Consider the following 15,068-nt stretch of genomic DNA (forward strand, 5'->3'; position numbering starts at 1 on the left):
TTGGACCGTCACATTATCACAGCACATATTTGATTTGTGCCAGAGAGACAGATGGCATAATTACTTAGTTTGATAACTTGTTTGGATTATATTTTGTTATTATTAGGCATGTACAATTATTTTCCATTTGACCTAAAATGATTAATACATGTTATTAATTTGAGGTATTTATAATAATTGCCATTATACCTAAAATAATAAGTAGACAGATACAGATACATAATGTGTGTAACACAATGTGTGTGGGCTATTCTTACTATTCTGTTCAGAAAGCCATACAATGTGCCAATAACACCTCCCGCTCTGATCTCTTATCTAATGTACCGAAAACAACAAATCCAAGTCGGGCTTGTTTCTGTACTGAATATAACCACTGTGCTTCACAAATCAAAAAGATACTCAACAGACGCAGGCATGTGCTCCAAACAGAGCCATCTGTGAAGGACCTCTGCAAATCCCCACCCCTTGTTGCATTCAAAAGAGCACCCACAATCAAAGGTATAGTCATGTACAAAAATATGGTTCAAAAGAAGACCACATGGCTAACAACAACTGGAATGTATAGATGTGGTAACTGTCCCTGTTGCAACAACACAACAGATAAGAAATCATTCAATCATCCCCTAATCTCTCAAGAACAGATTCTGCTCTGCGTTTGAATCTGTCGGTAGCCGTGTTGACAACCCGTGCGCATTGGTTATAGTAGGGGAGTTTAGAGGCTCCGTGAGCACCCCAAAAACACATCTCTGCAACCTGTTTTTTTAGGACCCTAAAGATGTGTAGTTTTGATTTCTTCTTGTTGCCGTTGTCAACTAATGTCCCATGGGGTTTATTTTTAACCCTTTCTGACACCTACCCCCAACCCAAACCATAACATGGAGATAACACTGAATACCATAACTCTTGGCAGTAAACAACATACAGTGACAAATGAACACATTTTTCTATATAATTTTGACCCAAGGAATTCATTAAAGTGTTTTTTTTTTTATTCAAGCACATCTTGACTATTTCAGGACATAAACAGCCAAAAACTAGCAGAAAATGTTCAAATCACAATTATCACATCTATATTTCTCTTTGTACTAAACTTTTAAGGTGTATTATTTTATCTCTGCTAATGTTTTCTTCCCCATTGCAGATATACATTGCGGAGCTGTGTAGAAGTAGGCTTGCACATTTTGACGATGACATATTGTGCTGGTTTGACAAGGTTTGTGTGTTAAACCGAATGTGCAGTTGAGCCAGTGATGCGGCCTGCCCTCTGCATATGCCAGGTATCGGTAGAAGCCTGGTCAAGAGTTGCTTCCTCCACTAAAGCGATCTGTTCTTCGGTTACTGCTGGAACATGTGGTATAGGATTCTCAGAGCCAAAGAGTGAGCGGAGTGTAGGGGGGAGAATGATTGGGGGCGGGGGGGGAGTTCACAGGGGTCCATCCATGCTGACAGCAACCCAGGCATTATGATATGCCTCAGATACCCTCCAGGAAGGCTTAACCTTGGCCTTAAAAATTATGTGTTTAAATCCCTCTGGTTGGAAATGAAGGATTGGCTGCACCCATCCACTAGAGAAGAAGATGTGAGCTTCCAGGGATCTGTGGTTCTTCATTGTGTGGGTCGTATAGACCCCTGAAACCATTCAGAAGAGGTTTGTGAACTCCACAAGGGGTGGAACATGATATGTGAATATCCATGCACAGTGCCTAGTATGTATCTTTTTTTCTACTAAAATACATTCATCACATGACAGTATTGGTCTCAATCTCCCTATAGTCACTGAAAATCCGCCTCTAAAGCCTGTACTTCTCCGCACATGGACAAATGCAAAATATAAAGTTCCAACCTTGTAGCCACGGATGTTCACTCACCATTCGGAACCTGTGTGCACTGTATTAATCTGTATTTCTCAATACATATGTGTTTTCATCCCGTCTGTGTCGGAAGTCCCCTGTATTCCGTAATGAGTGTACTGGCGGAGCGCATCAGGTGAAAGCCGGTATTACACTCAATGCATATGAGGAAATTCAACAGGGTTCAGGCACAGACTGTATTAAAACACTTATTAATTGAGAAGTACGGACTAATACAGTGCTCACAGGTTCCGAATGGTGAGTGAACATCCGTGGCAAGGTCAGCACTTATTATATTTGATCTATGGCAGTCTTCCAATAGGCTATACTACAGACCTGGAGAATCCACTAGATAGTTGACGATGTCTGGATGTCACTTCTGGCCATTTAGTTGGGTCATTTCCCCAGCTCCATTTAGGCAAGTCGTATGGACAACACGCTAAAACAACTAGTTTTACATTTTCTTTGTACCGTCGGAGCTCCGCGCCAGGTAGAGAATTTATATACGCCAGCATGTTCACACCATATACGCGGAGAATTGTCTATTCAAAACCAGCGCCGCTTGTAACGACAGTCACGTCACGGAAGAGCGACAGGTTGTCTGTCTGTCAGCTCCGCTCCACTCTGTTAACATTATGGGTAATCCATCCGATTGGCAAATTAAATGTGAAACACACCATCTATTGAGAAAACAAGAAGATATGTTTACAAAGACCCCCATACATTTGGAAACATATTTTCATTTAAATCAATATCGTCTCCAGTTAATGTAGGATATTTTTAAAAGTAGGCTAACTCTCATATCCTCTCATAGGGAATGCATTGGCAGCTGCAGTACATCGTTCTAACGGACCTCGAGTGGAGGCGCTGTCTCAAAAGTGGGCATGACATTTGTATTTCCCTTGTGTCTCTGTAGAAAAAAAGTCATTTTGGGGGTGAACCCAAGAGGAAAATAGCAAGAGGCGCATTCTCCGGTTTACTTCCCGTTTCTCCTATTTTCTGCGTGACGTAGGTGGACACCTTTTTAGGAGACAGGAAGCAAGTTGGAGTCTATTTGATTCCAATGGAAGAGTCAACGTGAACACAGCTTCTGAACCATTCTTTAGCTCCATGGTCACTGAACTAAATATTGGACCCGATCGTCACAAGACACAAAATATGCACGATTTTCATACTAAAATGGCTTTTTTTTGGTGACACAAATTAGGAGAAAATCTACTTTGTTATCCACCTTTCTCTATCCTAGCAACACACTCTCGCGAGATCTGGGAAGATATCTGAAGAGTCCATCTGCAGTCTGACGGACGAGACATAGAGGGCTCTGTCTGTCCCTTATATTATATTGTATTATTATATTAGATTTGAACTCTATGCTCTGCCCCCATAAGATGTTCTAAAAACTAATAAACTGAGATTCTATATGTGAATTTGGTAGGCCTACGTGAAATCATTATGGACATTTCAAAAATTAAATAAAATGTGTGTTCCAATGCTCAATAATATCATTTTCCATTATTAACTGTCTTGGTTGATGGGTATGATTTGGGAATCATGACATTTTGCTAAACATAACATTCATGCTAAACACATTATAGTCTATAGTGGTAAAATGTATACCTTATAAATAAAAGGACCTGTTACAATGTTGAGCAGAATTAGGAGTATATCTAGCAGAAGATAAGAGTAAGACTGAATAATACGTGTGAGTTTGTGGTGGGATTTTTTGGGGTTTCTTTAAAATCATCTTTGCCAATAACAGTGCACTTTCAAACATGTAAAGCATTTATTTTCTTTAATTAAGAAAATACACAAATACACATCAATATGAGTTGTCAGCCAGGGAGAGGGGAGGGGGAGGGTGGTGGGATGGTCGGGGGAGAAGACAACTACGCCTACTTAGGAGACCATTTGTAGGATTTGTGTGCTACTTCGCCTCTAGTGGCTCCAATGGAGAATGTGTATCTTTCTATATTAACAATCTTTGGGTGAACTTCTGTATAGTAGTGTGTATATCTGCCTGCCTCTTATATTTCATCATGATTTGTGTGCATGGGGTCCTCATCTTAAACAAGCGTAATGCTTAATGAGGGTTTCCAGTTTAGTAGACCTTGTATTGTGAATTTGTACTTCCATGTACTGTTATGTACTGTCATGTACTATTCTCATGTCTTTCTAAATAAACTACATCAATCAATCAATCAATCAACTATCCCTTTAAGGGAACGGCGCCTGGGTCGTTTAGTGCGCATGCGTCAAGCACGTTGACCCCCGACCGGAAACGGAAGCAAGAACGTGTGGTTGTTTCCATCATGGTGGAACAAAGAGCATCGACGGAGAAAAACGTCTCTTTAAACTAGAAGCTGTGGAGGAGCAACACTACAACATGATGGACGGTTTGTAATAGATACTAATATGTTACTCAATACTCAGATATTTGACTTAAGTCAAAGTAGCAATACCACAATATAAAAATACTCTATTACACGTAAAAGGCCTGGGTTCAAAATGTTACTTGAGTAAAAGTACGAAAGTATTGGCGTAAAAATATACTTAAAGTAGGAGAAGTAAAACAAGTAGCCTACTGAAATGTTTGAAAATAGCAGAGCTCACAAATAGCAGATCAACAAGCTCACAACGTGTTGTGAGCTTGTCGATCGGCTGTTTTGGTTAATGTATGTTTTATAATATATTAATTAATTCATTAATTAATTTATATCTGCAAAGTAACTAGTAACTAAAGTTTTCAAATAAGTGTAGTGGAGTTAAAGTACAATATTTGCCTCTGAGATGTAGTGGAGTAGAAGTAAAAGTATTGGGAATTGGAAATACTCAAGTAAAGTACAAATACCTCATAATTGAACTGAAGTACAGTACTTGAGTAAATGTACTTAGTTACTTTCCACCACTGGTATTAGGTTGTTCAAACAAGGACCCCAAAATTGGAATATTTTAACGACACAAATCTGGTACACGGGTCCCTGGCACAAAATATTTTTCAGCCAGCAGACAAATGCATATTAATTTGGGGGTCTTCGACTTTAAAATGTTTGAAAACCACTGGTTTAAACAACATTAGGAAGCAAGCCCAAAATAAGCAACCCGCAAACTACCAACATTTACAAGCAACTTTATAGAAAAACAAGCCTAAAGCTGCTTATAATAAGCAGACATGGCAACACTGGTGTGATTTATATATATATTTTATCTGGGGGGGACGCTATTGTAATGACCTCGCGTGCACATGCATTTGTGCGGATGGCACAGATAGGCCTGTCACAATTATTACATAATCATCTAATCGCAATTGTTTGAGATAATCGCAATTATTTGAGATAACGTTCTTATTTTTAATAGCCATATACAAGCTCACAACGCATCGTGCAGCGACAAGCACTTCAGTTATTTCTGAAATAGTGCTTATGGTGGTTAAACTGTTCCTCATTTTGCTGGGGACCCCCGTCCCCCTCAGGACCCCTCGGGGTCCCCGAACCACTGAGCTAAGCTACTAGCTTGTGAGTAGCTTGACTACTTTCATCATTTTGTAGATGTCAAGTATCTAAGTGATGGCACCGAGTGCCGCACTATGAGCTTGTAGATCTGCAAAAATATATATATATATCGTTTTTTCAAAGATATTTTTTTGCCTTTTTATTGATAGAGATAGGGGGTGACACGCAGCAAAGGTCGTCGGGATCGGGAGTCGAACCCGCGACACGCATTGCAGCCTAGGATGCATGGACCGTCGCGCTGCGGCCCTGGCCAAAGGCGAAATATTTTAACTCAAATCTTTGCTTCTGTGGGGTCCCTGTAACAATATATTTTGAGATGGGGGTCCGCGCCGAAATACATATAATTTTAGGGGCCCTTGACATGAAAAAGTTTGAGAACAACTGATTATGGCAACATAAGTTTTTTCCCCCAGAAGCAAAGATTTGAGTTTGATATTAAAAAAATATATACATCGGGAAAAAAAAACATCACATGGATGCACCTGGGATGTATCATCTGTGTTGTAGCCTGGGGTCAACAGGTGTTTCGTGTCTCGCAACATACACCCTCGCCCAGGTGACCCGGCCGGGATTGATCAAGCCCCGACTTACGTCCCAGGTAGCTACCCACGGTCAGTCCTCTTAGGGAAAGACAGTGCCACTCAATCCGCTTGTCCCGAACTACTCTGCCTACTCTACATATATATATACTCAAAGATTTGCACATATTTTCACAGTTTTCTTTTAAAAAATAGCAGATATACAAGCTCATGCCACGCTATGAGCTTGTATGTATTTACTATTTTTGAATAGCCAAAGGAATCTAAAAATGACACGGATGCGTTCCCGGTCTAAAAGGGTTAACTGTTGCACCCCTGGAATTCTCCATCTCCATTCCAATTGTAGCTTTTACTGTCATATGTACAGTATGACTGGGACGGTATGGGGCGGCAGTGGCTCCTCCTGACTGCTTGTCGAAGTGTCCTTGAGCAATATACTTCCTGTGTCTTCCTGTATCCCCTAACTGCTCCCGATGAGCAGGTTGGTTTCCTCTGCCATCGGTGTGTAAATGCGTGTGAATGGGTGAATGCGACATACATTGTAAAGCTATATAAAGGCTGTTCATGTGCTATCCATTTATACATTCCGTCTAGAATGACCTGGCCAAAATAGGATTAGGCTACTAATAGATTGTCTTATTACATTATCTTTTTAAATATAATTGAGTAACTCCTTTATTTAGTTAACCCATTCAAACCGGGAATATGTCATATTAGTTTTTTTTGGCTATTCAAAAATAGCAGCTATACAAGCTCATAGCGCGGCACCGAGTGCCGCACTATGAGCTTGTAGATCTGTGAAAAAAAATTATATATATAGTTTTTTTAAAGATATTTTTTTGCCTTTTTATTTAATAATTTCCATTTATACATTCAATTCATGTACCGTCCTTTTATGAATTCTATCCATTTACCACCTGCCAGGCTGCCAGAATAGATTGTAGGTATGTATGAGAAACCATGGTTACCGAGATGATCTGGGATTAAATTCTATGGCCTACTGGCAGTGCAAGGAATTTGACATTGATTGGTCCGGTGGTTTACAAGATTGTCCTCCGACCGTCCGTCTGACCGACCGACCGATAGACAGACAGACGGCCCACCCCATAGCAGCCTGTCAGAAAAGATACTATAAAACACTGGCGATTGTGTCAAAACAAATCAATAAGTAGGACCAATGAAGAAAGCACTTTCAGTTGTTGTGCTGATGCTACATCTCATCTGCTCCTTCTGTTTGTGTGTGAAGAGTTTTGCCCTGAACATGAGGAGAGGAGCCCCAGTCTGGTCCAGGAGGAACCACAACCTCCACAACATGAGGAGATGAGCCTCAGTCTGGTCCAGGAGAAATCACGACCTCCACAGATTGAAGAGGAGTCAGGTAAAAATAATTTTCACTTTATAACGAGACTAAATGCCCTGACAGATACAAAGCGTTAGACGACCGTGAAATCAAACACACCCATTGTTCACAACGGCTGCATCCACACTGAAGGCATCAAGTGCACACGTCAAAACCTGTTGACGCGTTTCTCAATGCACGGCTCTAAGCTTTTTGCTTGAATGTCGACCTGTTGGGTAGAGTGCATGCGGAAAGAAAAGAGAGCACATGGGTGGCATGGTGGCGTGATTTATTTTGTTATTTGTTTTACCGCAAATGGCTGTGATCTGGTGAATAAGGATCTGTCTCTTTAAGAACAACGATCGCTGTGAAATTGTGCTAGTGACGTAAGCTATCAGGAAACAGCTGTTAGCCACAGTGCTAACTCTGTGTTACACAGTGCGGAGCAGTGCATAGTGGAGCTCAGCCAGCTCGAAATAACGTGTAAAAACCGAAGTAGCGGTCAATTTTCCTATCTGGTTTTGAGATTCTATGAGGATCGCCGTGTGCAACACTCGTGTAACGCCCCAAATTGTAGAAATCTGGTGATATTTTGTATTTTAAGTGAATGAAGAAGGCGAGCCAGTCAGGGCTCGAGACTAAGGGAGTTTGACGTCCCGGGGACGTCAAACTCCCTAACCTAAACCTAACCCTAACCCTAACTTTAGTGGGGGAACGTAGAACCCGGGGAACATATGGATGACCCCACTGGGAAGACGAGACCAGACCACTGCACGAGACACATGGAACATGTCATGTTTATATAATGATTAATAAAAGTTACTGCCTACAGTACAAGTCATCCTCCTCAGATCACAGGATCTCTGTGGCGTTCACCAAAACATTGCTGTGCTCCATAAAGAGTAGTTAACGTTATGGATTTGATTTGGATTGTGATATTAAAGATACTATAATAATGTCAAACACAAGATAAGTTGTTGTTTAAACAGGGGACACGTTGTTAAAAGTACACAGGAGCCGAGATACAGGATTTTTAAGTAATAAGTTAACCAGGAAGTGAAATTAGTCAAATAGAGTCTGTTTGGCGGTAGATAAATGAACACATGACATAGGTGGGAGATGAGATATTGTGTGTTTTAGACAAACAGCAGCGTGGTGCTGATGCTTATTGTGTGAAGCTTAATGTCAGAGTGTTTGTGTTTGAGGGCCTGAGTGTGGCTGCAGAGTTCATGTGCAACCTCTTCCAGAGAGAGATAGAGACACTAGAAACTCTGGACATTGATGTTGCCACTGTAGGTTGGTAAACACATTGTTACATTGTGTTGAACACGAGCTACACGTAGCTTAGCTTCTTAGCTACAAGTGGCTAAGCTACTAGCTGAACTGAACTACATTGCCCTGTAGCTTGTGTGTAGATTCACTGTGTCTTTGCTTTTCCACCGTTTGGCATCGTTTTCATTAGCTAGACTAGCTTTAGATTAAGACTCTCGTATGTATTTTATCGATTCTGACATTTTCAATCTACGAGAGTCTTAGCTCCCCCCGACCCCCCTTTTCCACTGGATTGTCACCTGTAACATGTACAAATGCAAACTATACGGTGCTTACCCGCGTGCCCCAAATGTTAACTCGCCCTACAGAGTAGTTGTGCAATGTAATAGTCCATTGTTTTAATCCCGTCTGTGGCCGATTCTGTCGAAAATTCCCAATGGGTGGTAGTGACGGGGCGCATCCATAATTACACTCAATGTAAACAGGAAGTAAACGAGGAGGGAAAAAGACAGACGGGATTAAAACACTTCTGTATTGAACTATATGAACTATTACGTTGCACAAATACTCTGTAGAGTGAGTTAACATTTGGGGCAAGCGGGTAAGCACCTTATGTTTTGCATTTGTACATATTTGGAGAAGAACAGACTTTGGAGGTGACAATCCAGTGGAAACTGGAGGGGTGAAAGCTAAGACTCTCTTAGATTGAAAATGTCAGAATCGATAAAATACATCTACGAGAGTCCTAAGGCTATAGCTAGACCAGCCCCGTTCGGAACCTCACTCTGAGCTATCGTGGAGAGTGAGGTTCCAAACGGGGCTATAGCTAGGCTAAAGATGTCTTTGGCTATTAAAAACTAGCAGATATACAAGCTCATAGCGCTGCATCGAGTGCCACACCATGAGCTTGTAGATCTGCTATTTTTAGAAGATTTTTGAACATTTGTGCAAATCTTTGAATACATATTTTTTAAAACAAACATTTGTAAAATATTTTGTTCCAGGGACCCCCCCCCCCCCCCCCCCCCCAGAAGCGAATGTAGCAAATGTGCGCTTTAAAAATATGCATATTCAAAGATTTGCACATCTAACTGATTTTTTTTTCAAAAATAGCAGGTCTACAAGGTAGTGCCACGCTATGAGCTTGTATATCTGCTATTTTTGAATAGCCAAAGATATTTAAAAAAAAATACACAGATGCTTTCCCGGTCCTAATGGATTAATTTAGATATGCTATCGCTAAATGGTACATAATGGTCCCAGCCTCTAATATGGAGAATGTCCTATGATTACTGATGCTAGATGTCGTGAGAGTGTGTTGTTGGGACAGAGACAGGTCGATAACAAAGTAGATTTTCTCCTGTTTTGTCGCTGAAAATGTTACTTTAGTGTCAGAGTGTTAGGAAGATGTGGCTTGTGAAGAACGGGTCCAATATTATTTGGAATTAATAGACCTCACAACCTACTCCTGGTCTCCTAAAGCAGTGGTCCTCAAACTTTTTCATGTCAAGGACCCCCAAACTGATAAGTATTTTTGGCCACGGACCCCCAGCTAAATATATTTTTTTGTCAGGGCCCACATACAATTGTTGTTGTCAAAATGTTTCAAAGGTATTCAATATTTTGACAATAGCAGATCTACAAGCTCACAACGCTCCACATCGTGAGGTTGTAGATCCAATGTATATAGGGTTAGTGGTTCAATTGATTTTTTTTATATATTATTACATTTTGCTGGGACCCCCCGTCAATGGGACCCCCAGTGGTCCAGGGAACGCCTAGCACTTCACTCTCCCTGTACCCTACTAGCTCTGGTCCAGAGTGTTAGTGAGTTCTCTCTGACGCTCTGTTAGGAGCGCTGCTATTCCCATGGACTGAAACCTCCACTACTGTGCGAGGTCTCCAACTGTAGTAAAAGTAAAGAAAACTATTGTGTTACTCACCGAAACTAAGGCTTTTTGTTTTTGTGTTGTTGAAGGACTATTCTTCACGGTGAGAAACGTCTCAGAACCACACCTTCTCTGTATACTACACTTTTTGGGCAGAAAATAAAAGATGTCCGCCAGACGGAAATGATTTTATTTACTCAACTGCGCCCTCTACAGATCTGGTCAATGGTCATTTATTTTGACCAACCCATCCAGCCACCTTCTACCTGGATTGATGCTGGCGTGTAGCGACTGACCAAGACAGAGTTGCCCAGGGTTTCCTGCAGGAAAAAAGTTAGGCCCGGTGCTAGGCCAGGGGAGACTAATGATTTTTTTTTTGCATTTATTCATTAATTCTGATGAAAAACACGACTACATTATGCTATTGTTAGTCACATTTATTCAACATTGGGTTTGGACACAGGTTTCACTTAGAGCAAAGGTATTATAATATGTTACTCTCTACCTCCCCCTACAGGCTGGTATTATAATATGTGACTCTTAACTCCCCCTACAGGCTGGTATTATAATATGCTACTCTCTACCTCCCCCTACAGGCTGGTATTATAATATGTTACTCTCTACCTCCCCCTACAGGCTGGTATTATAATATGTTACTCTCTACCACCCCCTACAGGCTGGTATTATAATATGTTACTCTCGACCTCCCCCTACAGGCTGGTATTAAAATATGTTACTCTCTACCTCCCCCTACAGGCTGGTATTATAATGTTACTCTCTACCTCCCCCTACAGGCTGGTATTATAATGTGACTCTTTACCTCCCACTTCAGGCAAGTATTATAATGTGACTCTCTACCTCCCCCTACAGGCTGGTATTATAATGTGACTCTCTACCTCCCCCTACAGGCTGGTATTATAATATGTTACTCTCTACCTCCCCTTACAGGCTGGTATTATAATATGTTACTCTCTACCTCCCCCTACAGGCTAGTAGGGCCTGTAAAAGGCCAATCAAAAATAATGATTTTTAAGTCCACGGAAATAATGAATTTAACTTGAAGGTTAAGGATGATTTAATTTTAATATAGTACAAGAATAGTGTAACTATCTGTAAAATATAACTCATTTATTTCATAAAATTATGTATTGGGTTATATCCTATTTGTCTCAATATTTGTCACATTCAGCACTGGACTTAACTGACTGTTAGGGGTCACATTAATCACATTAGAATCACAGATTAGAGATTTTATGTATTTTCCCCTATTTTCTGTATTTTTCACTATTTAAAATATAGTATTTCTTAATTTTTAATAATTATAGCTTGTAGATTGGCTTTTTTCACCATTTGAAATTCCGTTACAACACCCTGTTACTGTAATCCAGATTACACATTTTAAAATGTACTCTAAGACGTTACCGTTACCGTTTTTCTTTACTCTGATTACGTAACGGCGTTACATGTAATCCGTTACTTCCCAAACCTGCAAATCAGGTGCGACAATCACGCTCCACTGGCAGGGGGACGGGGGGGACGGAGCGAGAGAGCAAGAGAGAGAGAGACAACCCACCCGCGCAGCAAGCCAAACTTCTAGTTTGTAAAGACACACGCTCATTATTATCCTCTTCCTCTGGTTTGTGTAGCCAGCGTTGCCAAGTCTCGAGAGAAATAAGCAAAGTTACCTCTAAAAACAAGTCAAATCTTGCGTGAAATAAGCCGACATGGTTTGTTATGACACGGTGACTACAAGCGCTCTGGACAGCGTCAACGCGCACGCTGCTCTGATCCGATAAAAAACATATTTTGCACAGGGGTAGCCACAATAACAACTGCATTAAACAAATCTATCTGGTGTTAATGTGCTTTACATTGGATTTGTCCTGTGGCGCAGCGCGGCACATTCCTGAGCCTTGCATTGCAACATTGCATCATTTTATTTTTCACCAGAATTTTTTTTCAGGCCCGGCGGGGCGCCGGGCCTGAAATGGACTGCCGGAAACCCTGTTGCCATGCAGACATATCTCAGTCATTCATCCTCATGAGTTTTTGTTACTTCTTGTTGTTGTTTTTTCTTTCAACCACAATGTTAAGAATGTAATTTAGATGGCATGTCATTTAAATAGATGTTTAGGTTCATTGTTTTCCTTGTATCATATAGTTTCAATGTACAGAGTGTTATTTTGACAGTATATTGATTAGACTGATTGGTTTTCCTGTGATCCTAGTTCACTCTGATGGCACTACACTGTCTCGTTGCATTCTATTTGTATTTGAAAATAGCTGATCTAAAAGCTCAATGACTATCATGAACAACTAAGGAATATTAGCATAATTGTGAGTGGACTGAAGGTAGACCTGCAAACTCATGAGGGCTGGAAAAGGTAACACGTTGTGAAATCAGGCTACTGTTGGGTGTTCTGGGGTATGATCTGATGATTCACCCTGGTAAATATTCACAATATGTGAAAAACAAATGTCATGGTATTTACTTACTCGGCTTAAATCACATTCATACTCTCCGTAAGAAGAACCGTGGGCTGACATAGGGACTGGAGGGGGAGACATATTTGTCATGTTTTGTCCGTCGAACTTTCCTCGAATTTTCTGTCTGTCCGGCTGCGGACTGAACTCAACCCGATGTGCTTTTACTGTACGTTAGCCAGCTAGCCTACATAGCATCTCCCACATAGAACCATGGCCAGATATTGTGAGAGAAATTAGCAACCAGCTATGAAAACAAGTCCAAAAGAAGCGACTAGGCCAAATGAACGAGCCAAAAAAAAAAACACAACCCGCAACTACCAATATTTACAAGCAACTTTCCAGAAAAACAAACCGCTTATAATCACCGGACATGGCAACACTGTCCCGTGCTATATACTCTCGCAACTGCCATCTAGTGAATGAATAGATATATAGGCCTCTACGTTCTCTTATAAACGTATTGGACTGTGCTAGGTGTAATAATGAGCGTAGGGCCGTCCTCACCCCTGGCGCATGTGAAAACCCATGTCTTTACGGGGAGCACGCACACAAATTGATTTGTGAGATTAGCCCCTCGCGCATGCACTCACACAACCTCTTCTAGACGGCTTGCCCCTTCCAGAAACATGTCATACAAGAGACACAATATACAAACATTGGTGATTGTGACAAAACAAAACAACAGATAGGAGAATAAATCTCATCCAGTGAGAAAAGCACTTTAAGGTGTTGTGTTGACGCTGTCTCTTCTCTCCTCCTTCTGTCTGTGTGTAAAGAGGTTTCCCCTAAACATGAGGAGAGGAGCCTCCAGGAGGAACCACAACATGAGGAGAGGAGCCCCAGTCTGGTCCAGGAGGAACCACCACCTCCACAGATTAAAGTGGAACAGGACGAAGAGGCTTGTACAACCTTGACACAAACATTGACTTTACTACGTAGGAAGATGAGATGTGACACTCTAGCAGGTAAAAAACAACAACAAAAAAACATTTGATGCAAGTTGTTTTCTAAAACCGGACAAACTCATGACTGATGCTTGTTGTACATGAATTCTGCAGACTGCAGCTTTATACGTCTCTATTAGGGATGGGAAAATATCGATTTTTGGATAATGATAAAAGCACTCTGCAATAGTTTGATTTGATTACATGGTTGGTATGTTAGCAGGGAACAAACTTGCAAAGAAACAGGAGAAGGGCACACACCAGTATTGATGAGGTGCTGCTGACCTTGGTAAATAAGTCTAAAAGTAAAGAAAAGGCTGCACACTCATAGCCACAATGCAGGATTTATTAAAGGGAAACCAATGTTTCGAGCTGGTAAGGTCTTCTTCAGGGAGTTTCCCTTTAATAAATCCTGCATCATGGCCATTCGTGTGCAGCCGTTTCTTTACTTTTAGAGCAGGGAACAAATTTAACATTTTGGCTTACCAGTGGTAACTAGTAGATACATAAAAAAGAATATAAACTGAATGAAGGCTAAATTGTGAAATCAAACCCCTGTTGGTGGTACTGGGGCATCATGGCTTGATAATCTACCCTGGTAAATGTAAAGCAGTAGCCCATCAGAGTTAAACACTTATCATCTTTAAACGGCGTTATCAGTGAGAGCTGCTCTCTGTCACTGTACAACAATAACTGATCTACAAGCTAAAACTATTTCACATTGTGAAGTGTTAATTTGCAGATCAGTTTGTGGCCCGTGACCCCCTCTCAATGCACAACGGTACCACAACAGCTATTTCTACTGAATTGGCTGCTTCTTTTCCATGATTGTTTCTGGATGCACCCATTTAATGACTCCCGATGAGATCGCGCACACACACCCCATGTATGTAAGTGGCTGCACTGCAACAAGTTGCACTTTAGGCGAAATCCTAAGCAGACAACAGAAGCCACATTATACATTGACACAGAGTAGTGAAAAACAAAGTCTGCCAGTAGACTTGGGTGAGGGGCTGGAGGCAAAAGGAAACCAAATGAACAATAAAAGGCAGCCACTGCACACTTAAAACTGTGTTAATATCTGGAATCTGAGTTAAAGCAGGAGTTGGCTCCTAATTATTTCACATGGCAGAGTTGCTGGTTAGTCTACCTAATTTCCCATCCAAAGAGAAAAGCTACACGCAATTGATGGTTGTCCAGCTCAGTGGCTTTGTGGTTAGTGTCCGCCCTGAGATTAAG

At 41.1% G+C, this 15,068-nt stretch overlaps 1 protein-coding gene across 1 annotated transcript in view; it reads left to right on the forward strand.

The window, feature by feature from the left end:
* Positions 1–4,143: 4,143 nt before the first annotated feature.
* Positions 4,144–15,068, forward strand: part of LOC308093668 (uncharacterized protein) — a gene marked incomplete at its 3' end in the record, with an annotated part of 42,109 nt that continues 31,184 nt past the window's right edge. The window contains exons 1-3 of the mRNA XM_080439996.1: positions 4,144–4,243; positions 7,145–7,276; positions 13,662–13,850. Coding sequence (XP_080296122.1) covers positions 4,234–4,243; positions 7,145–7,276; positions 13,662–13,850 — 331 coding nt within the window. The 5' untranslated portion in view covers positions 4,144–4,233. The remainder of the gene's footprint in view (positions 4,244–7,144; positions 7,277–13,661; positions 13,851–15,068) is intronic.

Source organism: Gymnoscopelus braueri, assembly GCF_963280865.1.
Source record: "Gymnoscopelus braueri genome assembly, chromosome: 10".
NCBI lineage: Eukaryota > Metazoa > Chordata > Actinopteri > Myctophiformes > Myctophidae > Gymnoscopelus > Gymnoscopelus braueri.